This window comes from Corvus hawaiiensis, chromosome 2 (genome assembly GCF_020740725.1).
Source record: "Corvus hawaiiensis isolate bCorHaw1 chromosome 2, bCorHaw1.pri.cur, whole genome shotgun sequence".
Lineage (NCBI taxonomy): Eukaryota > Metazoa > Chordata > Aves > Passeriformes > Corvidae > Corvus > Corvus hawaiiensis.
In genome coordinates, this window is record NC_063214.1 from 4,598,128 (window position 1) to 4,621,180 (window position 23,053).

At 40.3% G+C, this 23,053-nt stretch overlaps 1 protein-coding gene across 2 annotated transcripts in view; it reads right to left on the reverse strand.

Annotated features, from left to right (window-relative positions):
- Nucleotides 1–45: 45 nt before the first annotated feature.
- GABRR3 (gamma-aminobutyric acid type A receptor subunit rho3) overlaps nucleotides 46–23,053 on the reverse strand; it is a 34,806-nt gene continuing 11,798 nt past the window's right edge. For both annotated transcript variants that reach the window (XM_048295632.1, XM_048295633.1), the window contains 8 exons: nucleotides 20,583–20,695; nucleotides 12,432–12,499; nucleotides 10,816–11,039; nucleotides 8,615–8,697; nucleotides 7,874–8,014; nucleotides 5,070–5,222; nucleotides 2,737–2,933; nucleotides 46–1,787 (listed from right to left, as the gene is read on the reverse strand). In XM_048295632.1, coding sequence (XP_048151589.1) covers nucleotides 1,485–1,787; nucleotides 2,737–2,933; nucleotides 5,070–5,222; nucleotides 7,874–8,014; nucleotides 8,615–8,697; nucleotides 10,816–11,039; nucleotides 12,432–12,499; nucleotides 20,583–20,695 — 1,282 coding nt within the window. In that variant the 3' untranslated portion in view covers nucleotides 46–1,484. The remainder of the gene's footprint in view (nucleotides 1,788–2,736; nucleotides 2,934–5,069; nucleotides 5,223–7,873; nucleotides 8,015–8,614; nucleotides 8,698–10,815; nucleotides 11,040–12,431; nucleotides 12,500–20,582; nucleotides 20,696–23,053) is intronic.

Consider the following 23,053-nt stretch of genomic DNA (forward strand, 5'->3'; position numbering starts at 1 on the left):
AAAAAAATTAGGTAAGTAAATAAAATAAATAAATAAACCAAAGAGTGATTTAGGCTTCCAGATTTATTCTCACTTCCTTGACCAATAAACTTGACCAAGCAGTGACCAAGCATTTACCTTGTGACATTTTTTGCCACCACAAATGATCATTTTGAACTGATCTTGTTTAAACTCAGCTCATTAAATGACAGATGAAACCAAGGAATTTAGTGGAAAATGCTCCTGATTTGGGAAAGCTGAAAAAGTAATTTCGGTTCTTTTCTAGAGCTGTGAACACTTTTTGTGTGTATCCCTGAACATCCTTAATTCAGCCTCCTTATCCTGAACCTAAGGATATTTCCATGCAGGATTCATCTGAGACTGACAGGTTTCCTGTATGTGTCTCTGTTTTGGCACAGCTGTTTCCTTTTATATCCTGGAACTGTCCTGGGGATCACTGCTGCAAGGGGCAGATGCAGCTTCTCCTCACTGGAACATTCAATCTCAAAAGCCAAAGGGGGAGGGAGGGAGGCAAAACCCCAAGTTCACGTGCAACATAAAGCAGAAGAACCAAAGGCGTGGTTGGTTTGTTCTCTTGACAAAATCATCTAAAATCTGTCTCAAAGTCTGTGTTTCTGTGTTTCTAAACCAAAGGGTTCTGCAGAAAGAAGGTGATTACAGCAGGTCTAGGTCAGACAGAGGTGTGTGGGTGACATGTGAAGGGCACGGCTCGTGCTGGTGATGCTGCTCATCCACCTGGGAGGTGGCTGCAAGTGCACAGGGTCTGGGATGTGGTTCCTGTGCTGCCTCAGGGACAGGTGAGCCAGATTTCTCCAAAAAAAAGACTCCATGGAGAGTCATGGACAGCTGACAAGGGTGAGGGATTTTCCTGAGGTGCTGTTGATGCACCATCTACAAAGCCCCATCAGCCTTGCTTCCCGCTGGTCCCTACTGCACTGCTAAGCCATAATTTTCCCCCTGGTTACCATTCGAGGGCAGAGGCTGCTGAGGTGCACACAGTTTGCCCAGGAAAATTGAAATGCAGGAAGTGAAACAAGGACAGGAGCTATCCCAAGGCTATCCCAAGGCGGTTGGTGCCGACTGCTGACCAAAATGGAGCACAGGTGAAGAACAGAGAGGCTGATTCAAGAGGAGGGGTCTGAGTGCAGACAGAGACAGGGCAATACCTCAGGTGGGAGCTGCTGTCTGTCCAGGGGGTGATGAAGGGCTCCCTTCAAACAGTGAGCAAACAGCTCTTGTGCTACTGCAGTGGAGCCTGTGCATGGGATCATCCCAGTGAAGCACTGCACAGTCCAGCTGGGAAAGAACCCACACATGTGAGAGTCTTTCATTAAGAGTTTTGCTGCTAACCAAACCAGCCCAGGTTTGATGCAGAAATCTCTTTCGGAAAATTTTAACCTTTTCCTCTACTGCTGTTGCATTATTTTCAAAGTATGATGCAACACTCATTCACAAAATAATGTCTAGCTTATAAGCATTTTTGTTCACATGTACAAACCCCAGTAAAAAAAGTTGAACACAATATATACACTGGGAAATATAATCCTGGAATAGGTGTCAATAACATGATTGTTCTGTAAAATAATCCTGCCCACGTTTCCCTTCAGAGATCTCTTCCTCCTCAAGCGAGGTGTGTCTGCATTGGAGATGTTGGTTTGACTTGTCCTGGTCTCATTCTCCTCACAGGGGTCTGGGAAGGGAGTCAGGTCCATGTCCACATCCGTGTCGTGGAAGCAGCCGTCGAAAGCCATTGCTTGCACTGCATCCATGCTGTACATTCCTGAAGCCTGGCAACAAAGGAGAGTTACTCTGTGTCTAGCAGGAGCCATTTTGGCAAATCACAAATGAATAAAACAGAAAATAAAGAAAGCTTTCCCTTCAGTGTTGTTCTCTCTGTGGAGAGCATGTGGAGAACAGGGCTGTCTCACAGTATGGCTCTCTGTAGGGCCTGCCCCCTTGAGCAGGACACGAGCAAGGAAATGTCATCAAATGTCATAAAACACACTTGTCTGCCTGATTATTGCCAGCTGCTGGCTGGCAGTACGTGCCTCAGCTTCTAAAACAGAAGAATCAAACTCTCTCCTGTAGGTCTGTGTTGCTGGAGTTGTGGGAAATGACTTCAAACATTTCTGGGAGTAGGTTTTTGATGGGATTATCAGATCATGTGAGCAACATACGCATCCTTTCTGTGTTCTTCCCCTCATGATATTCCAGCAAATGAGTTTACACAGGGGATATTCTTCAAGCAAAGGTTTTAAGTGAGACCTTCACAGAAAGCAGATGTTTAACTTGTGTCTATTTCTGTTTCAGGCACACTTTTCTAAAAATGACCTTGCCATTACCCTGGTCTTGGGACAAAAAAGAAACAGGAAACAAGGAGGAATATCATATGAGGGCATGCTGAGGTCTATTTTAGAGACAGGAAGAATACCTTGATTGATAAGTATTTGAAAATAGAAGGAAGGTTATATTCCCCTGAGGGGGAAAAAAGGGGGCAAAAACATATCCCTAACCTGTGCCACAAGAAAAGGGAGAGAAAGCACGGACCTTCTCAGGATCTCAGAGAAGATGACGCTTTGTGTCCCTTCATCCAAGTGAAAAAAAAAACAAGTGAGATACAGAGTGGAGACAGAGATTGTTACTGTTCTGTTATCACTGTTATCACAGAGGTGTATCACGATTACTCTGTAGCTTCCAAGATGCTTTCAGAAGGCAACAAAACACTGAGGGTTGTACCTTGCCCCTTTTTTTGAGTTGTTTTCTCTCTTCAATCGTGGTGAGATAGTTCACTGCTGCATACTCGATGACTGACAGGAAGACAAAAAGGAAGCTGATCCATAAATACACATCCACAGCCTTTATGTAAGACACTTGAGGCATTGAGGCACTTACTCCTGTCATGATGGTCGACATTGTCAGCACTGTAGTTATACCTGCCAGAGTGAAAAGAGAGGTTATCACAGCACTGGCCAGCTGGTTCTGTTTAGCTCATCACCACTGCTTGGACAGCACAGCTTTGTGAGGGCATGTGATTGACACCCCCTTTAACTTCCTCACACAGGCTCTGAAAAGTGAACCATGAAGGACCCATCACACACAACACTGAGGGCTGTAAATCATCTCTCTGCTCAGAATGGCCACTGAGCAGCGTAAGGAACACTTTCCTGTGGCAGCTTTGGGCACAGCCACAGAAGTGAAAGCAGGTTTGTGGTCATCCCTCACCTCCCAGAGCCAGGGTCACCACTGCACATTTTCTTGTCCAGGAGAATCACTAAACGATCACCATTTCCTCTCCCAACCTTTTCTCAAATTGTACTTCTCGAGAACATATATCAGCCTGTATGCCTCTGTCATAACTCCATGGCTCTCTAAAAACAATCTAGCATAAAAATGTTACAGCCACTGAAATGAAGAAAAAATTACTGTTTGCCTCAGTGTGACCAGAATTTCACCCTCATCTTTTCAATCTCTGCTCTTACATCGGCTATTCATCTCATTTTGGTTTGCTCTGGCTCAGGAAAAAAAACCAACACCCAACTCAGGCCCTGCTTTTAAAGAAATCAGTGTAACTCTGGAAGGGAAAACGTCTTGACATCTGTGAGACAGCACTGTCAGCTGGGTCTCTGTAGCCATTCTCCAGTTCTACACTAATTCAAGCCCACTGGAAAACACAAGAGTTTTCCCTCTCCCTCTCTGCAGGCTCCTTAGGTTGAAGGATGGAGTTTGAAATACACCATATAAGAGGAAATCAATTTATTTAATATACATATACTCTAGGCCAAGAGCTAGGCTTATTAAACGTTGTTGTTAAGGTTTGCTATAAATTATGTATGATTATGCTAATGAAATGTGCTTTATTCATAGAACTCCTGATGCATAACCTTCTGCAGAAATCCATACATAAAGAACATGATCAGCAAAACTATCTTGACAGCATTAAAAATGGCCTACTGAGAATTAAAAAGTTATTTTTAAAGATTAACTTAAATTTCTTCTAAGTAAAAGAAATTGGTAGATGCATTAATAAAAGTAGCTAGGAGGTACCATAATTTGTTTTCAGATTAACAAATAGATTTATATCTCATGAATTAATAGCTTTAGACTGCGCCAATAGAAAGGGACCTGAGTCCTGTTTTTTCTAGATTGATATAGTTAGAGAAAACTGAGGGCTTTTGTCTAAGAACTATGTCAACATACAGTTGGCTTCTGGGACCAGCATCAGTGAGAAGAAGGAACGGGAGCTTCCTTATTTTAAAATGAGAGTTACAGGACTCAGGTGCATTATGGTTGCATCAGATATCTTAACAAATTCCAATCAGATCTTCAGCGATCCTAATTTTTGGAAAAATGTACTCATTCCAAGGCCATCAGCATTATATTCACAACAAAGGGAGTCTTGAAGTGGCATCCACTGATTCACCACTGAGAAAAAAAATAAACTTCTGTAAAAACCACTGTAGTGGGTCCTTTTCTCCTAAGATGAGGTGTTCAGAACTAAAACTGCAAGAGCAGAAAGTTGCCCAACCTAATCTTTGGCTTCCACCAAAGATTGTGTGCCTTGCACAGATGGGACACCAAAGCAAACACCTCCAAGGTGCCCGACAAGAAAGGCTTTGCCACACTGTCTCCAACTTGGTAGGAAGATAACAAATGTTTCTTGAGAAAAAGAAGAGCTGCAGAGCTTCTGCATAGATTGTGCTACACCTCACAATCCATGGATTTGGGGAGGGATGTGACTGCCTGCTACAACTTGTTACTTTGCTGGGAAGAGGGAAGGCAAAACCAGGTTTTGAAATTAAGTAAAATGCTACATCAGGAAAGCTGCAGAATCATCCCTTTTTTTGCTTCTGTGGTGTGTGAGCTGTTTTCAACTATAGCAAAGCCAGTCTGAACAAACATCCCCTTTCCAAATGTAGAGATTGACTGCAGGTAACAGTTCTAATAACAGTGCTGTTCAGGCAATTACCTGATATTCTTGCTCATGTCCTGTGTAAATAAGAAGCTAAAGTACCTCCAAACCCTCCCCTCTCCATTCTATACTCCCCAAAGACTATACAGTAAGGATTTACCTAGTGACACCCTGGCAGGAACAGCTCTTCTATCAATCCAAAAGGAAACCCAAGACAGCATCACCATCAGCATGGCTGGGAAATAGGATTGTAGCACAAAAAAGAAAATATGTCTGCGAAGTGCAAAGTTGATAAAAAGCCGATTGTACCAACCTATTGGAAAAAAAGAGAGAGGAACAGGTTAGGCGAGAAGAGAGCTGTGTTATTTGTGAGCTGCTCGCTGGCCCCTCCTTCTGGCAGGAGTGGTGTATCCACAGCAGGAGTAGTAAATGCCTCAGAAATCTTGCCACCACCTTAGTTTTACACAGTGCTTTACGAACTGTCCATCCTCCCTCATTTATGGGAGTGAAGGGTCATGGCTGCATGTATAAAATACTCTGTTATAACTGAGCTTGGGAAATTGAAGAAATTAAACAGACTTCAAGTGAAACTGCCAGAAGAATACAGACAGGAGACAATTGTCCAGTGATGCCAACACCCTGCCTTGCCTGAAAAGCAGCCTGCTACAAATACCTGAGAAGAAACAGCCCTTCCTTCTTTTTTTCCGGTCGGAGCCGCCTGCCTGCCTGCCGGCCCAGAGCTCACTTCAGAGGACAGGGTGCCATCTAGTGAATTGTGGGGCGTGCTCTGCCTGTGCAGCACTGCATCTGTGCTGTACCTCCTGTCATGGCAGGGAAACCAGGTTACAGTGAGGTAAAAAGGCAAAACTGGGTGGCTGCACAGCATCTGCCTGTCCAGGACAGACAGAAGCATCCGTGAGCCTGTGTTGGAGCAGTCCTGCCATCACAACGAGTGACTCTATAGAAAAGAACATATCAAAATGAACCCCAAATAATATTAAACACTCCATTGTGTTTTCAGTTGTGGAGAAGGTCTTTTGTTTTAAAGATTATTGTCTCTAAAATGGATTTAAATTGTTGCTCTTCCGGAGGTCCAGGAACTCCAAAAGCCTAAACGCTACAGGTGTTGTTCACTGAGATTCACAGGAAAGGATATGCAGAACCTGAAATGCAGAAAGCTGCTTTGTGGGAATGATGACTCCCACTAGAGTGGTGCTGATTGTTCTCCACTATTATTTACTTGGAGGGTAATTTTTCTTCCAACAAAAAGCAAAATAAAAGAGCAAGAGGAAGTGGAACCTCCTGAGCAAAACAAAATCTCAAAGCCAAAGACAAGTGTAAGTCTACAAAGCACAGCATTCTGATTAAGATGTGCTACAAGCATTATTCAGGTACCTCCCAGTGGTCCCTGTGACTCAAAGAAAGTCTTTCCTTTCACCTTTACGCTGCTGAATAAGCTCACCCTCAGAACCTCTGCATGTTAAGAGTTAAGCAGTTACACTTTGCAGAGTCAAAGATGCTGTGAGGGTGTTGCAAAGCCCTGGGTGCAGGGGCACTGTGAGGGTGCACTGCTGCGCACAAGGCTCTATTTGCTTGCATGAGTGTTTTTTGATGAAAATAGCAAGGCAGAAAGAAGCCAGCTGAGCTCCTGGAACCCAGTTTGATGGAAAATATCCCAGTCTCCTTCTTGCAACAAGGACAAATTTGATGTAGCTCTCAACAAGGCACAGTTATGATAGCAGGGTATCACTTGCCCTCCTTTCACCTGACAGTGGCTCTTGAAAGATGGAGCTCTGTTCTTAGCTCACACAGGAGCAGGAGATAAGGGTGAAGAACCTTATCAAGCTGTGAATTCCTCACTTCTTAAGCTGCATCATAATTTAAATTAGAACTTCTGCATTCAGTATCAGCCACTGCAAATTTGAATGGCGCTTTTTTGAATGCAAAAAGAAAATAACATTTAAATAGAATACACCAAATAAATCGATCTGCTGCTTTCCTTAAAGGCCACCTTTTCCAAAGTGTTGTGCACTTCATCATATTAAATGGAGTAATTTCTCTTTTATTCATCTGTTCTGATATAAAGGGCAATATCCAAACTGAAATGAATTGACTCAGACTGTAAAGTACAACAGCAAGAGTGCTGTTTTCTCTGGTTAAAAACATATGGCTAGACTACTTACATAGAGAAGTATCCCAAAATCTATAACTGCATGTAAAGCTACAAGAAAAACAAAACCCACCTTGCATGAAATCAAGACTACAATAAACTCCTAAAGCCTTGTGCCGTTTGCCAGAAAGTATAGAGCAAGATCTACAGGGAGAAATAAAAGCCTGTCTGGGGCAGATTAACCTGAATTTAAACTATGTAGCACCGACATAAAGGGATGCTTTCCCTGCAACTCTATGTATAAACAAGGAAAATTAAGCAAATCATGAATTAGACCTGAATAGGTAATAAATGGTCTCATAAGAAAATCATCCAGTTAGCAGACTTTTAGTGACATTACACAGCTCCAAAAATGAGGATATTTTAGCCAGTAAAACACACTGGAATTCATATTTTTGCTTTCTAATATCTGACCCTTTAGGATTTCCATTTTCAAGCTTTTCTATATAGCCAGGGCATAAAGATTCCTGTAAATTCAATACTCCAATGGCTTTCAGAGAAGCGCCACAATTTTGCAAGAGCTCATAACAGCATGTACTTGGTTTTTGTGCATTTTTTTTACAGGTTCTTAATGTCAGATATGAAGTCACAAGTATTATTATGGCCTTTCTTTCCTAAAATAAAGTTTCACATTGGTAATGCAAAGAGAACCAAGGCCCCAGACTCACAAGACCTCACGTTAACTGATCTCTCAGCAGCCACAGTCATTTACTAGCCAAGAATTTGAATGTGAAAGACATTCTGCATGATTTTATCCTGTGCTTCTCTCTTCTAAGGAGAGGGGCTTACTATACCAGTACTGCTATAAAAAGCAAGTCCACTGGAAGCACTGAATTCCTCGATGAAGAACTGGGAGAGGGAGATCTGCTCATCTGTGCTCAGGGACTTGTTGCCATGTTTCCAGTACAACATCAGATCATCTTCATTGTATGCATCTGTGAGAAAGCAGAAACTGAAGTTATGAAGTTACTAAGGTAAATCACTTCCTCTTTCCTTTCTTAGGGAGAGGAGACCACTCAACCAATCTGGGAAAACCCTAAGGAGACTTTTTTCACCCTAGTTTGTCAGTTTGTTGACATGAAAGAAGTTTGCAAAGACTATGTTCCATCTTGTTCCAAGTTCAGCCCCATCCTGTGCCCTGCCAGCAGCTTACAACAGAGGCAGGGATGAAAAAGTAGATGTTTCACAGTAACACAAGCACCCATTTTCATTTTTCCAACAAGTCAAATACTGACATTTTATTTTACTTGTAATTTGCAGGTTTTTTCTCAGGAAAAAACCCTCATGCTTTTTGACAGATTTTTAGATTTAGGCCTTGGAATTACAAGCGACTGGAAATAAAGCAGGGTGCATCATGGTTTTTCTACCTTCCCAAAGCTCACTGAGTTCCAGAAAGATCCCAAATTGCCTACAGTTCAATATGTACATGCTGAAGGGTTCAGGTCACACATCAAAATAAGTGAAGGAGGTATTATTCACAAGAAGGAATGCTGGTAAGAACGCACATGTGAAGAACAATTCAAAATTAAACTTACAGCTTTCCAGTTCTAAAGAACAGTTCTGTGTGTCCAGAGGAAACCTACTGAAATCCATGAAGCACATAGCAGAAACTGTTATTCTGCAGAAGGGAACAGAAAAACAGAAACAGAATGAAAAATTTCAGACTTTCTTAGCTGTGCACACACTTTAGTGAGATCCCCAACCAATCTGCTGTTTAGAATCCTATTGATTGAGGTTTTCTGCCCTTTTAGATGCTTCTAAAATAGCTTCAAGATGGTGAGATAAAGTTAAATCACTAAGAGATCAACTTTTTTTAAAAAAACATAAGTAGTCTTTATTATTAAGTACATTACCTTTGATTTTTAAAGCCTAAATTTGGCCTGATCCTTATTAGCCTTCCATGCATTTTGCTTTGAAGGTTTACACTTACGAAGATTAACAAAGGGAGTTCGCATTTCTTGACTGGATTTCTCATAGACTGAAGTAGACAATATTACAGATTAGAGCAAATATTATTCCAAGTGCTGTTTTCCCAGCTAGAATAGTTATAGTATTTAATTGCAAGAAGAGATAGGCTGCAATTTCTGCAAGCTTACTCTCCTCTTAAATGAAATGCTTTATATTGCAAAAAGCTTAAGGAAATCCAGGCAAAGACTATTTTGCATTCCACCTGCTTTTTCACAAATGTTTAGAGGACAAATACCCCTTTGTATTCAATAAAAAACAAAAAGAAAAAATCAAACTTCCCAGGGGCAGCAACTTAAATATGGTAAATATTGCCAGACTTCCCTCTCTCGTCACAGCTTCCATGGCATTTGATGGTTTAGTTCATTTTTTTCAGTTTTCCCCAAATGGAATCCTACAGGAATTTCAGTGAGGGTTATACAAGTGCCCTTTGAAAACTTGTGATCAGTAACCAGACTGTAGCTGAATTTTTACAAGTGTAAGACTTTACTGGCTTGAAATGAGATCTTAAGAGTGGGACATGCACAATGACTAGAGGACCAGGGGAACAAGAAGAAAAGAAAGACTATTTTAGCAACAGATCAAGATTTTTTGTTTCACTTTGCTTCTAAAAAATCCTGGATGCCAGGCACTGAAGAAAAACGGTGAAATATGCAGATTTATAGCATGTAAATATTTGGAATATAAGCTACTTACTGGATGTAAAACTGGCAATACAAAAAAGGGTGTTTTAAGGAACATCTAAGGAACATTCCCTACTTCTCACTTGGAGAATCACTGATATAAGCCTTAATGTAAGGGTATAGTTCCTCTGATCCCTTCCTCTCAAGAATTATGGAAATTAATAAAGCAATAAAATGCACACTTGACCTCATTGTTCCTTACTGCTAGTGTGATTCTTGAACATACACTACTTCAAAGTGGTGTACAGCTGCTGTTGTGAGGATTTCTGCATGTCCTCAGGAGACAGGAGATAAATTCATTAATTGTTGGAACAATTATTAGACAGCCACAATCTCAAATGCTTCCATAAATCTTCAGACTGTCCAGATTGGATGAAATATCACCTCTGTGCACAGGGCTACTTAGTAACAAACTGGATTTCTGCAATGCACAGACCTCAGATTGCTTACCCTAGGGGGAAAATTCCTCCATTAAAACTATTTCTGCCACATCATCCAAATCTCCTTCATGAAGCAAAGCAGTAACATGCAGATGGAAGGAAGACACATTAATGACCTTGCTATTCCAGTCCTGGAATTGCTGTTTCACTCTTCAGTTCCTTTCAGTCCCACAACACTGCTGGTATCAGCACCAAGAATCTGCTCTCTGCCTATCTAGAGCCCTGGTTTGTATCACTGGCATGTTTACTGTTAAGCCAGGCTGAAAATACCTAAAACAGTTTTTAAAGATTCAGGTTAAAAAAAAACCAAAAAACAAAAAACAACCAAACCCATGGTTTTTCCTTAGCTAATAATTTTTGCTTTACTGTACTCAGTAGCAATACTGCTAGAGCCACTGGCAAGGAATTAACACTTGATAAACTCCCTCGACAGGAAACAATATCTGAATGACAGAAAAAATATGTTGTCAATCCAAAATTTCTTTTTCCACTGGCACACTGGTCACCAATTTCCCATTATGTGCTGCCAGGGGATTAATGCCAGTACAGTATGAGAATCTTAACTGCAAGTATTGCCAGTAATTTCAATTACAGCCAAGACATGACAATTGCAGTCATGGATTTTCTTAGGGAAGGGTATTTCCTCACCTCAGACTGAAGAGGACATTGCCATCAGGGTACACTCGCAGCATGATGTTTTCCACAGTTGTATCATGGATGAAAGATCTTTTGGAGTGCACAAAAAACACATCAGGTACCCAGATCTTTTTTATCAGCCGCCCATCAAAGGTCATGCTTTTGTTTTTGTTGCTACGGAATGAGAGTCTCTCATCCTTCCAGTAGTGTCTGAGATACAAAGTCATTGTGAAGTCCTTTGTTTCATTAAAAATAAAAGGAGACAATGCTTGTTTTAGTCAAGTGCAACAGAAAACACTACAAATTAATCAATTCATGCAAAGGATCAATTTCTTGTCTGGACATTATCTGAAAGATCGTTAATGAGAGGAACCAAGCACCACTCATTGAGTTTGAATATGAATATTGCTGAGACAGTGGTTGTTTGCCTTGTCCCTGGTGTCTCAGTCTGAGGTTCAGACTTCATTTATCCTCAGATAAAAATTCTACATATTTCAGTAGTCTTCTGGACTGTGCCAGCTGTGCAGTGATAAAGAAGCTTTAAAACCAACCAAAGATAAATGGAAAAAAAAGTTTCCTCTGGAAATCTTCACAACCTTTTCCAAGAATGGACTGTGGTTCCTTTATGATTCCTTTACAAAGGGATTAATTTGAGTTCTTCATGAGCACTTGGTCAATTTTTAAAATTCATAAATTTGTACATTTTGTACAAATATTGTACAGAGGTTAAATCCGCACATTTGTGAATTAAATGCATCATAAAGAAACAATATGACGAATTTCATAAGAGTAACCAATTAGATTTTACACTAACTACAACAACTACAATTTTTTTTTTAAATATGAAAGACTATTACAAATATTTTATGATCCTATTTAGAGAAACATCACGACTGCAAATACACATGTGGGAAGAGACAGAGAGGATGCTGCAAACCCAGTGTGAGCTTCGGCACACCCTGACTGCTGTGTGTTCACCTATATAAATTTTGTATTATTAGGCAGACATCATTTATCTCAGTAGAACAATTGCTTCTGATAAGAATACTGTGAAGAGACTTAGATCTTCCCCTGTGATATGATTTTATGGCCCTGTAATATGATTTTATGATTTGGGTAGGTTTGTAACGAGTGCAGGAGTTCATACTGACATTATTAGTGATAATTTGGGCTGAGGAATGAACCGCCTGCCTTCCAGTGCTACAGGCCCTAATTGCAGTGGGGTGTGTCTCCTTCCCAGGACCACTTCTGGAACTGATGTTTCTCTTTCTATTTGTTACGATCACAGCTCCACCCACGCCACAATTATGGAATATTCAGATTTGCATAAGCAAAAGAAGCAAAGGACATGAAGCCTCATCGTGTAAGGTGCAGAGTACTAAAACTCCTGTGGAAACCCAGGGTGTTTACTGAATAGTTGGAGTTTTCAAACCAGACCACTGCCCACTCTGAACTGTTCATCTGGCCCAGGAACAAATTCAACACTTACTAGTTTAAACGCATGCTTCAAGGCAAGGATGTGCTCTTTAGGGTTTGCTTTCTTTAACTACATTACTCTCTATCATCCATCTGGATGTTTCTGAACCCCTTGTATTTTTACTGAAATCCCTTATTCCAGTTCTACTCACCATGTCAACTTCGGATATGCTGTCAATGCTCTCCACCTGCACATCAATGCCTACAGGTATTGGTGACCCTGCATGGGAACAGAAAAAGGGATGAGGAGCTTAAACCCCTATTTTTAAAGGGAAGACTGTGCAGCACCAGCAACCTAACAGAGAGTACTCCATCCCAGCATTTACTGCAGTCTCTCCACCTCAGAACACTGAATGATGAAAGGCAACAAAGTAAAACCTGATGCTGAACAGTTGTGAAAATAAGCACAAAATCTTCTTTTTGCAGCCAGAGCAGTTGTTATTGGCACTGCAGTCTGGCCAGCAGTGCCACTGTCCTTGTACTGCCAAAGCTAATGACCCCCTTGGAGTGCTATTCAGAACCACGACAGGAAAAAGCTGAGTAAATACATGAAATACATCAAAGATTGCAAAGCTTTCTTACCACTTTCAGTGCTTATTCACAAACAACATATATATTATGACTCTTATTATCTTTAGTTACTGAACTATTTAAGGTTTGGTATAGCTGCTTACGAAAAAGGATTGCTTGCTCACTACCTCACAAGGGAAAAGCTGTACACACACTAATCATGTTCTGTCACCATGTTGTGTATTTACTGAGTGCATTTCAAGGACGAAGTTACTCCAAATCAATTAAAAATTACAGCAAAATATGAAATTATTTCTACTCTTTTCAATGTGAAATATTTAGAATGAAGGATCTAGTTCTACATGGGTTATGTACCTGGGAGATTTTCAGCAAGCACATCATTCCACTAATTGATTAATCACTTCCTTACAGGGGAAGAAGACAGGAGTATGCATCTATGCATATACACACCACCACCCCAAGAATATTCTGCATTTGGCAAGAAAATCAGTAGTAATTACTGGGGATTCCAATAACTTTTGTTAAAAATAGCCAGTTAAAATATTTTTGCAGCACGCATTTAAAATAACCCGTTAAAAACACAAATACAAGGAAGTCTGAACAGCAATAGCTTTTCTAACCTGTCTTTTTCTTGTCTTTTCCTTTTAGCCCTGTCAAGCCAAAATAGTCCAGGAGCATCACTCTTGTGATAACCAGCCACGGTACTGTGTCCCTTTTTGGAATTATCCTTAAAATAGCAGCCTTCGAGGATTACACAGCTGCCTCCACTTCTTACCAGTAAAGATCTTGAACTATTTTAGTGGTATTTTTAAATCTGGCTCTGTAATCTCTTGATTTTACTTGTCCTTTTTTAATGGAGAGGCTGTCCCTGCACAGAACAGATGAAGACGGATCATGCATGGAAAAGCAAGGTGACATGTGCTCAGAGTTAGCAGGGCACACCAGAAAATATTTAGGCACTGACAAGAAGACAGGCTCTTCAGCTCAGAAATCGTTCTCTGAGAGGAATGCCTCCCTCAGCCTCTTGGCCAAAGCCCAAAATCAGATTCAGGATGCCAGACAGCAAAGTTTGTTAGTAAAACACCAGGCAGCACTTTGGAAAATGCTGCTTCTTTTGGAGAATACAGACAGCACAGACAGCTGCCCTAGAGGCTGATGCACAAGACTATCAATGAATATATTCAGCCAGACTCCTTCACACAACACAATAAAAGCTTCTATGCCTCTCCTAAACTAGTTTTGCCCACTTCTTGCTTTGTCTTGATCACACCACACAAAGAGTTTACTTACACTACATACCAACTTGTACCAAACACTGGGACAAAAGTGTCTGGTTGTAATCTGAGTGGAGTCATCTTTCCTGTATTCCACTGAAATCTTGTAAACTAAACATGGCTTTAGCCAAAATAGAAATCACTGTGGTATTTATACCTGATGTGAGCATCACTCACAAAAGGCATTCACACATCATTTAAATGCAAACAACAATTTATGTTGAATTATGTGGGTGGAACAGGAGGAGAGCGGAGCAGCTCTCAATATCAAGAAAGGTTTTACCAGTTCCTGAGTCAAGGACAAACCTAAAGAAAATAAAGTTAAATGTCTCCCATCAACATTCTTCAAAGCAAACAAGGCGCTACCCACAAATCATATCCCAGAATCAGACATCTGACTTTCTAAGCCATGTGGCACGTTTAGTCAGGAAAAGGCTTTTCTTAGTGACAGCTGCTCCAAATGTGAGGATAGCAGTTCTAGTATTTCTTGACATTTCAAAAATTACAGACAATTTCTTACCCAAACAAATACTATTCCAGTGTGGGCAAAATTTCCTTCAATAGTCCAACTCCTCTGGGCAGATACAAAGGACCTGATACAAAGAACTAGAAATCAGTGGCAGCTTAGGGTTATGTTGGTTGCATGCACACAAACCAAAGTGCCACTTATCCGTAAATACACAGAGACACTTGATTCTTTGAAAGGGCAGCTTGTACTGCACCAAGTAATATTTATAAAACCATGAATGGCATAAAAGAGATCAAAAGCCATGGCCAGGAGAAATAGAGTGAATGATTCTAAAGTGAATTAAATAAAAAGGGAACTGTTACAATTAAATTTGCTCCTGATTAGGTAGAAATTCTAGAACTGTGAAATGGACTCCTTGAGAAGAGGTTCCTGTTAGAGACTAAAGACCTTACTCATGATGCTCAATGAGAAAACACTGTCCAGTCTAGCATTCACCACAGAGAATTACTAAAGCACATCCCCTACCCCAGCCCTGACCCATTACTAACAGATCAGAGCAGCTGCAAGTATTTCCTTCCTATTCTGACTCTATTTTGGCAACAAATGTAAGTACACAGTAAAGACACTAAATACTGCACATGTATGCAGCCCTGATCAGTGTGCTGTTCAATTCTCTAATCTGGAGCACTTTTATATTGTTGTAACTAACACACCCCACGAGATACCTACTGGCCTCAGTCTGGTCTAATCCTTCTTGGTTTCTGGGAACATCTGTGTGTGTGATTAAAAATCATCTCCACTAGAAACAGGAATAATTAGCTATTGGGAACAGGCTGCTAGGAACTGTAATTTCTTCATCCCTTCAATTTGTTTTGCCACAAGAGGATGTTTTAAAAAAAAACATAATTTCAGTAAGATTTGAAAAGGTTCCTAAACCAGCCAGAATAGGAAAGCAATTCATCCACCTCTGTGTCTGCACCACAGCTTTCTCCCTGCTACACTGAGATTTTCAATCTCTGGCTGACCATCAGACAACAGCATCAAATTCACTTTAAAAAAAGAGTAACCAGAGCAAAGCTGTAGTTTTTATTTCCCAGTTTGACAAAACTGTGGATGGCAGAGACGATTTTATTATTAAATTGAGCAGCTTCAGTTGCTTCTGGAGGGTCACTACAAATCATTATTTTAGAGGGATTAGTGATTTTCACAATGGAGGCTCTGCAGATTTTCAGGATAATTAATCCTCAGCAGAAAAAAACAGCATTGTTTTCAGACAGGTTTATCTTCATGCAAGCCATTTCCAGTCTTTTATTTCAAACGTTTAAGCATAGCAAAAGAATGCCTTGATAAGCATGGAATTTTATTAATAGATAGTACATCAAGCAAATTCTGTAATACCCTTTTTAGAAGGGATATTATGTAAAAAGGGTATCTTTTCAGCATTTTTAGGATCAATTTCTGCAGTAATAATGACTGGTTTAGTGAATTCTACAGTATTTTTATAATAACCAGACCTTTGGGCATGCAACAGATTGCACCTGAAGATCCATAAAATAAATGTAGAATTTAGAAACAACTGTATCCCAGTAGGCTTTGTAAGAGTGTATGCTGAAGAAAAAAAAGAAGGTCTAGAGAAAACTGCCAGTAGGAGACAGAGACCAGGGGAGAATTAAGAACTGTAGTAGGACTTTATTCTAAAAAAGGCCTGTGGGCCTGTAGAGGAAGAAAAGTGGATAGAAATGTAAACAAGCTCAAGGGAGGTGAAGCTTTGTGGCTCTATTTACTTTCTTCTGGCAATGACAGGAACAGAATTACTGTCAAAAGTATTTTCTTCTTGTTACTATTTTGTTTCTTTCTTATTTATGTGAGAAATGGAGGTGGTCTGCTATTAGCAGTAACCAGCTCTTGGAATGGAAGAATTAGCAATGTGAAAGAAAAAAATCCGAGGACGGCTATTAGAGGTCTTGCACATAATCAAAATATTTCCCCTCTGTCCTGGGCCCCCAGCTACTCCTTCCAGTACCAGATGATAAAAAGCCATTCCACTTTCATCAAAATGAGCCTTCACCACAGCGAGAAGACATTTCTCATCTTTCAGGGAGAGATGTGGTACAAAAAAGAAAACTTGGCGGCAAAGAGCTATTAGAACTGCAGCACTTCTTGAACGTACACTGGCTGTATTTTTTTTCCTTTCCCATCCCCCATTTCACCTTCCCACAAATGTAAATGTTATTAATTTATTTTGAAGAGGGAGGAAGCATAAAGGGGAGTGATCTAATGGCATTCCTGATCCCCTGAAAATTCAGAACTAAGATTACTTTAAATTGCAGATTGGGATGCAAATTTTCAGGAAGGACTGCTACCTCTTGACAAGCTAAATGCTGCTAAATTATTTTCCATCATCTCTCATGCTTGCTTATGTTATTATCTTCTATATTGGTTGAAAAAGAAGAGATAATAAATTTTAAAACTTAAACTAACACACTGTTAGCATATGAAACTACTGGCCCTTAAGACACGATGTAAAAGAAAAAAACAATATATATACACATATATACATACATACAACAGCATGTGTTACTTCTACAGTACTGTGAAATAAGATAGTTCAGAAAATAAAAGGATATAGATAAATAGATGTATAATAGAATAGAAAGTAGACTTAAAGCATTTCTAAGACCTCTCTCAACATGCAGTTTTGGCTGCTATGGCAGCCTGCATCGTGGCCCTCAGATCTGTGCTGTTACAAGTCAGAGTGTGCTGAGAAGTCTCTGTTCATTGTCTGCGCTCACCCTTTCTTCCTGAGTTTAAAACTTGAGGATAATCATTCCAAGAAGTGCTGGCAGCATAATTTCATTTCTTACTTTTTCTCCACTCTCCAGTTTAAGCTGCCTTCTTGCTTCCAAACCAAACAGGACCATGACATTACACAGAAGGCAACAATCAAACAACAACCACAACAAAAAATTCAGAAAAGGAAAAAAACCACCACCACCATCAACCAACTTCCACCAACAACTCAAGAGCCTAGCTTAGGGTGGAAGTACAATGTAAAAAGGTCAAGTTTAGGTTTTTAAAGTTTGGGTGTACTGAATTGTTGGTTTGCCTCACTCAACCTCATTGTATAATGAACTGCAGACAAAGTAACATTTCTATAGCCAAAGAGCAGGATCAGCTTGCCAGCAGTTTGCTGGGTTTGCTTCATCTCAATGCTCTATGTTTCTCTGGCTTTGATCTCTAATCTGCTAATAAATGGACAATGTCAGGACTAAATTTTAAAATCTACAGTCAGAGTCAAATTCTGATCGTGCAGCTGGAATGGCACTGCCAACAGAAGAATCAACAGAAGAATGCCAAAATAGCATCAATAGCAGCAGAGTTGTGTTCATTTGATCAAAACCTGGATCTCTCACCTCCACAATTATTTCCACTAACACTGCAGCCAGTAGCATCAGTATCCAACAGTTCTACATTCATTTCCTCCAGGTTTTTACCTGTGCATGTTTGCTCAGTTTGCAAATCAAACTCAGCATGTTTTTCCTTTGTAACTTAACTGTAAGTACCAAAATCTCTGGGTCCCGTGGTCTGCTCATTTACACTGCATGTGTGGGGCTAAATGAAAAACAAACAAGGCAGACTTAGATTTAGGAGTTCCCTGAACTGAGGAATCTCCAGCAGTTCAAAACAGCATGAATTTTCCAGCTACTTTTTCTCTTAAACTGGTGCAAAGGATGAGTAACCTTTTCAGGCAAAGGGGCACAGTGGTGCCAGATTAACAGAATCGGTCATTCCAACTCCCTGACATACCCAGAAAATCACAATGGGGGTAGAGGAGAGAGAAAAAAACCCACCCCTCTTCTACAGGTAAAGAATAAATACTTGTTTTTCATACAGCTTTTCTAATCTGTTTTTTTTTGTTGTTGCAGACTGATGCATTGTACTGAGCTGAATAAATCATGTGATGTGGCACATGACAGATACAAGCCCTTCATAAGTCACGGTGCTGAGCTGCTTCATTAAATTTGATGAAAACAAACCCAAAATTTCACCTGTGTTAACAGCACAAAGCCACAGTGCTCTAAGTCTTGATGCAGTTAAGGGTTATGCTGTAACTGCTGCGGCAATGACTGTAGCAATGGTATGTCTAATTTCTCCTTCTCTAGGTAAGTTTCCTTCTGCTGTACACAATCATCAGTGTTCTTCAGAGAAACCCACACACCATGTGTGCTGTCATAAAAAAATCCCATGGATGTTATTCAGATTCATGTTTCAGTAGAGAAATTTGTCCACTGATGGTCACAATTGTGTGTTAAATCTCTGCTGCTGCCTTATGAACACCAAACCGCTCCTTATACCGCAACACCACTGAAATCAATGCTAAAACAGGAACTATGGAGTATAACTTTGGGATTGACTCTCATTTCACTTTGACTTTTTTCACTCTGTGCTGTAAAAATGCCAATGGATCTGTTTTAGTCTAAGAGAGATTCACATTCCACACATTAAGAGAGTTCTGAAAATTTGGAAGTATATGAAGTATTAGACTGAAAAGGTGCCTCCCGTGCCACTGTGGCATGTGGGTGACAGAGGAGAAGCAGAGCTGAGGCACTCTCCTGCTGAAAGCTATTTCTGAAAGACAGGAGTACAGCTGAAATCATACCCAGGGCAACATGATGAGTGAGAGGCCTGTGCACTGAAGTCAGTGGAAAAACTACAGCTGGCTTCAAGAGGAACTGAATGGGCTCTGTGACAAGTCATCTGCAAATAAAAGGACAAGGCAAAAAAGCCTGGTACAGATTTTCTGGGTGTAAAAGTTCCTCACTGCCCATGGAAAATTGCAATTGCCAGATCACAGGCTATGTTCTCAAAGCTGCTTTTATACACATCATCAGTGCCGTTTTCTGGGATGATCCAGAGATAAAGCACATCCCAAACCGCTGTCTGCTCTCATGGAAATCCTACTTCCTTTCTGAGGTGACACTCTCAAAAATTTAAATTCTTTGTGAGGTAACAAGAAGATGTCCGGACTAACAGATATTAGATGAGACAGGTATTAGGCAAGAAGTAATCTGAACTTCCGTTGCGAAGAAACAGATTGTATCTCAACTATTGTTCAAAATCAGGCAAGGTTTTTGCTATCTGACATGACATTTCTATAGTAACAAGAAACCCTTTCACATTTTCCCAGTGCATCCAAAGAGGTTCTCCTTACCCATTTTCCCTCTTGGCATGATCACCAGGCCCCAGATCCCAGCAGCTGGTGTCAACAAGAGCAGCTCCCCAGACCTCAGCTTGCCTCCCAAATCTGTGTTGGTCTACACAACTGATTTATTGGTCCTCATATATTTTATTTTGCTCTCATAATCCAGAGTGGTTCAGTCTATTTTCATGAATCATGAAAACAGAACTGGTGACGCAAAGGCTCAGACAAAGCTTATTAGTGGGGCAGCTTTCTCATTTTCCCTTCCATGAAGGAGAGTCAAAATTGAATCTAAACTGTGAACATCCCATTGACTACTCCCTTGATCCAGATGCAATTTAGTTAAATGAAGAAATAATCACCATAGTGCCCAAGAGCACAGAAACAACATGATAGTAAATTGAAGGCCTGTGGGTCGTTGGTTTTTTTTTAAATTTTGTACACAGCAAACAGATTTAGGAACTGATGGATCGTTTCAATCCCTCAAAATAAATCTGATGACTTTGTAATTTGCTAATTGCTACTAGACTGTGCAGTTTAGAGGGATACCTTAATCACTGTTCTCAAAGAGCCTTATTCTAATAAAATGTTTTCACTTAGTTCTGCAAAACAGACAATTTGAACAGTTTCTCCTATTGATACACTAAACACAATGAAGCCCTTTGCCTTCAAGCATTTCTGTGTTTCTTCTTTCTTTACTTCCTCAAGTACAACAAATGAGGTGTGCTTCCATTAAGTCTGTCATTCCATTTTAAGTGACAAAGTTCAAGTAAACTTCCAGAGAGAGGATACACTCTTAACCAGCACAGTGCAGACACGTGCTGCTTACCTCCAAATCCAGGTCTCAGTGCAAAGTCATGGTCCTCTATGTGAAGAAGTTGCTCAGATTTAAGTGGCCGGACTTTCGTGCTGTCAAGTTTCCTCATTTTAATTTCTCGTTTGCTGTGTTTAAAAAAAAAAAAGAAAAAGTGAGAAACTTAATTTATTTCTTCTGCCCTGACATTCACAGTGCTAGTCACAGGAAATAGGGACCTGAGAATACCGGACAGCTGAATCTGGAATGTTAAGGGTAACAACTGTGCTAATAAAGCTGGACAAAGATATATTGGGAAACGTTAGGAAATGAGGTAGGAGGGTGCCCAGGTCCATGAAGAACACCAATTATTTAAAAGAAGTCCCAGGAAGAACGACTAGATCCTCTTCTGCTCTCCTCAGAGATTGTAGCTATCATTATACAAGAGAAGAGAGCTGTTTGAAGTTAGTATTCACATAAACACTTGCAAATCAAACTTGGAAATAACACCACATATCCATGGTTTAACCACTTCATACATTAACCATATTATAGAGACAGTTATTCCTTTTATTATAAATGTGGGATTTTTCATAGGAGCTCAAATGAGTCCATAATTTTTTAGAAGGACTGAGAAATGATGATCCTGGATCTAGGGACTTGCAGGTGGACTGGCTTTAAGTGGAAAGAGAGTAGGTTTAGGTTAGATATCAGGAAGAAATTCTTCCCTGTGAGGGTGGTGAGGCCATGGCACAGGTTGCCCAGAGAAGCTGTGGATGCCGCATGCCGGGAAGTGTCCAAGGCCAGGCAGGATGGGGTTTTGAGACAGCTGGTTTAGTGGAAAGTGTCCCTGCCCGTGGCAGGAGGGGTTGGAATGAGATGATCTCATGATTCTATGTTCTACTGTACACATTAGGAACACCTTTCTCACAGAAGTGTTCTCATGGTGAGAACAGTGAAACGTGGGCACGTATTGCTTGGGCAGGTTTTGAGACTCCTTGCACTCAGGCTGTTTAAGAATAGATCAGACATTTATTTGCAGGAATGACTTGAATACAGCTGCTTTGCCACAGGCAAGGGACTCTCCCTAGACACAATTTCTTTCATGGCTTCTGTGATGCTCTGGGACTTTGCTGGCAGCAACTCTAATTATTACTTTCGACTGAATGATAGAAATCTGTTCTGAAGATTGGCCTTGTAGTCAAACACTGCTTAAGGGAAGGTATGGAATACCTTAGGATAAGGTGTATGCCTCTATTTGCTTATTTTTCTCCTTCCCTCCCTTTTTTTCTTAATAAAGAAGCCCAAGAAATTACTTTTACATTGCAGGAATGATGAGGTGGCTGCTGGGCTACTCAGAACTGTTGGGCTTGAACAAATTAATTTACCTTAGTATTCTTGAATGTGTCTGGCACTGTTGTCTGAATCAAATTACCAGGGCAATCAGAAGGTCCATGAGGCACTTCAAATACAGACTTTAGTTTTCTAAGCATGAAAATCATGTGATGCTGAAATGAAAGCCCATGCTTCAGAGAATTAAAATCACCACAGAGCAAGCCTGTATCAGGGCAGAATGGGTAGCAGAACTGAACAGCTGCAATGCTCTACATGAGGAAATTCTGCTGCTTGGGATCCGGGAGAGGAGAAAATGATGAATTATGTTCATAATGCCATGGCACAGCTAATACAGCTGGGAAGCATGAGGTTATTTGTCATCTGATGTGCCAAGGAAAATGCCTGTTGGATGCTCCGACAACTTCACTTGAAGAAGCAGGCTGGAACTCTGATTCATCTATTACAACTTCTCACAAGGAGCAAGTCTGTGACTGAGAAAGACATTCCCTGGACAAGAGAGGGAAAACATGAGCTACCAGGGCAGGAATTTTCGACTTAATAAGCCACTGGGAAGAGACCTTATGGGATTTTTATATTCTTTCTATTTTCCCAGATGAGGACAAAATAAACAGACACAGCACCTGTATGAAAAACATCTTTTGTGCCCACTTACTTGAACAGCCTATTCAAGCTGATGTTTTATATACAAGTAGTGGAATTGTATAATTATCTCTAGCTGCTATCAAAAGTGGTTGTTCAACATAGGCAAGATCTTGTAGGAATCAGAATAGCATTTTTATTACAAACATGTTGTGTCTTTTCTTCAATACCTTCAATCCTTCCTTTGGCAGAATATAAACCTTTACTGAAAATAGGTTTATATGCAGAGATATATTTTTATGGTACTTGGAAGGAATTTCATGGACACTGGTAACACTCCATCTGTAAAGGCACCAAAACTTAATAAAATTCCTTAATAAAATTTTCTAAGATAATTAAAAAAATAATACACTTCTCCTTCACATTTTTTCTCCTTTTGCTGCTCCCCCAGCCCAAAGCTAAGAAGTGTTCTCCAGCAGATACTCCTTTAACATCAGCATCTGGGCTCCAGATGTTGCTCCCTGGCTAAGAGTTACAGAATTAAATTCTCCTCACTGCAGCACTCAAGTTAT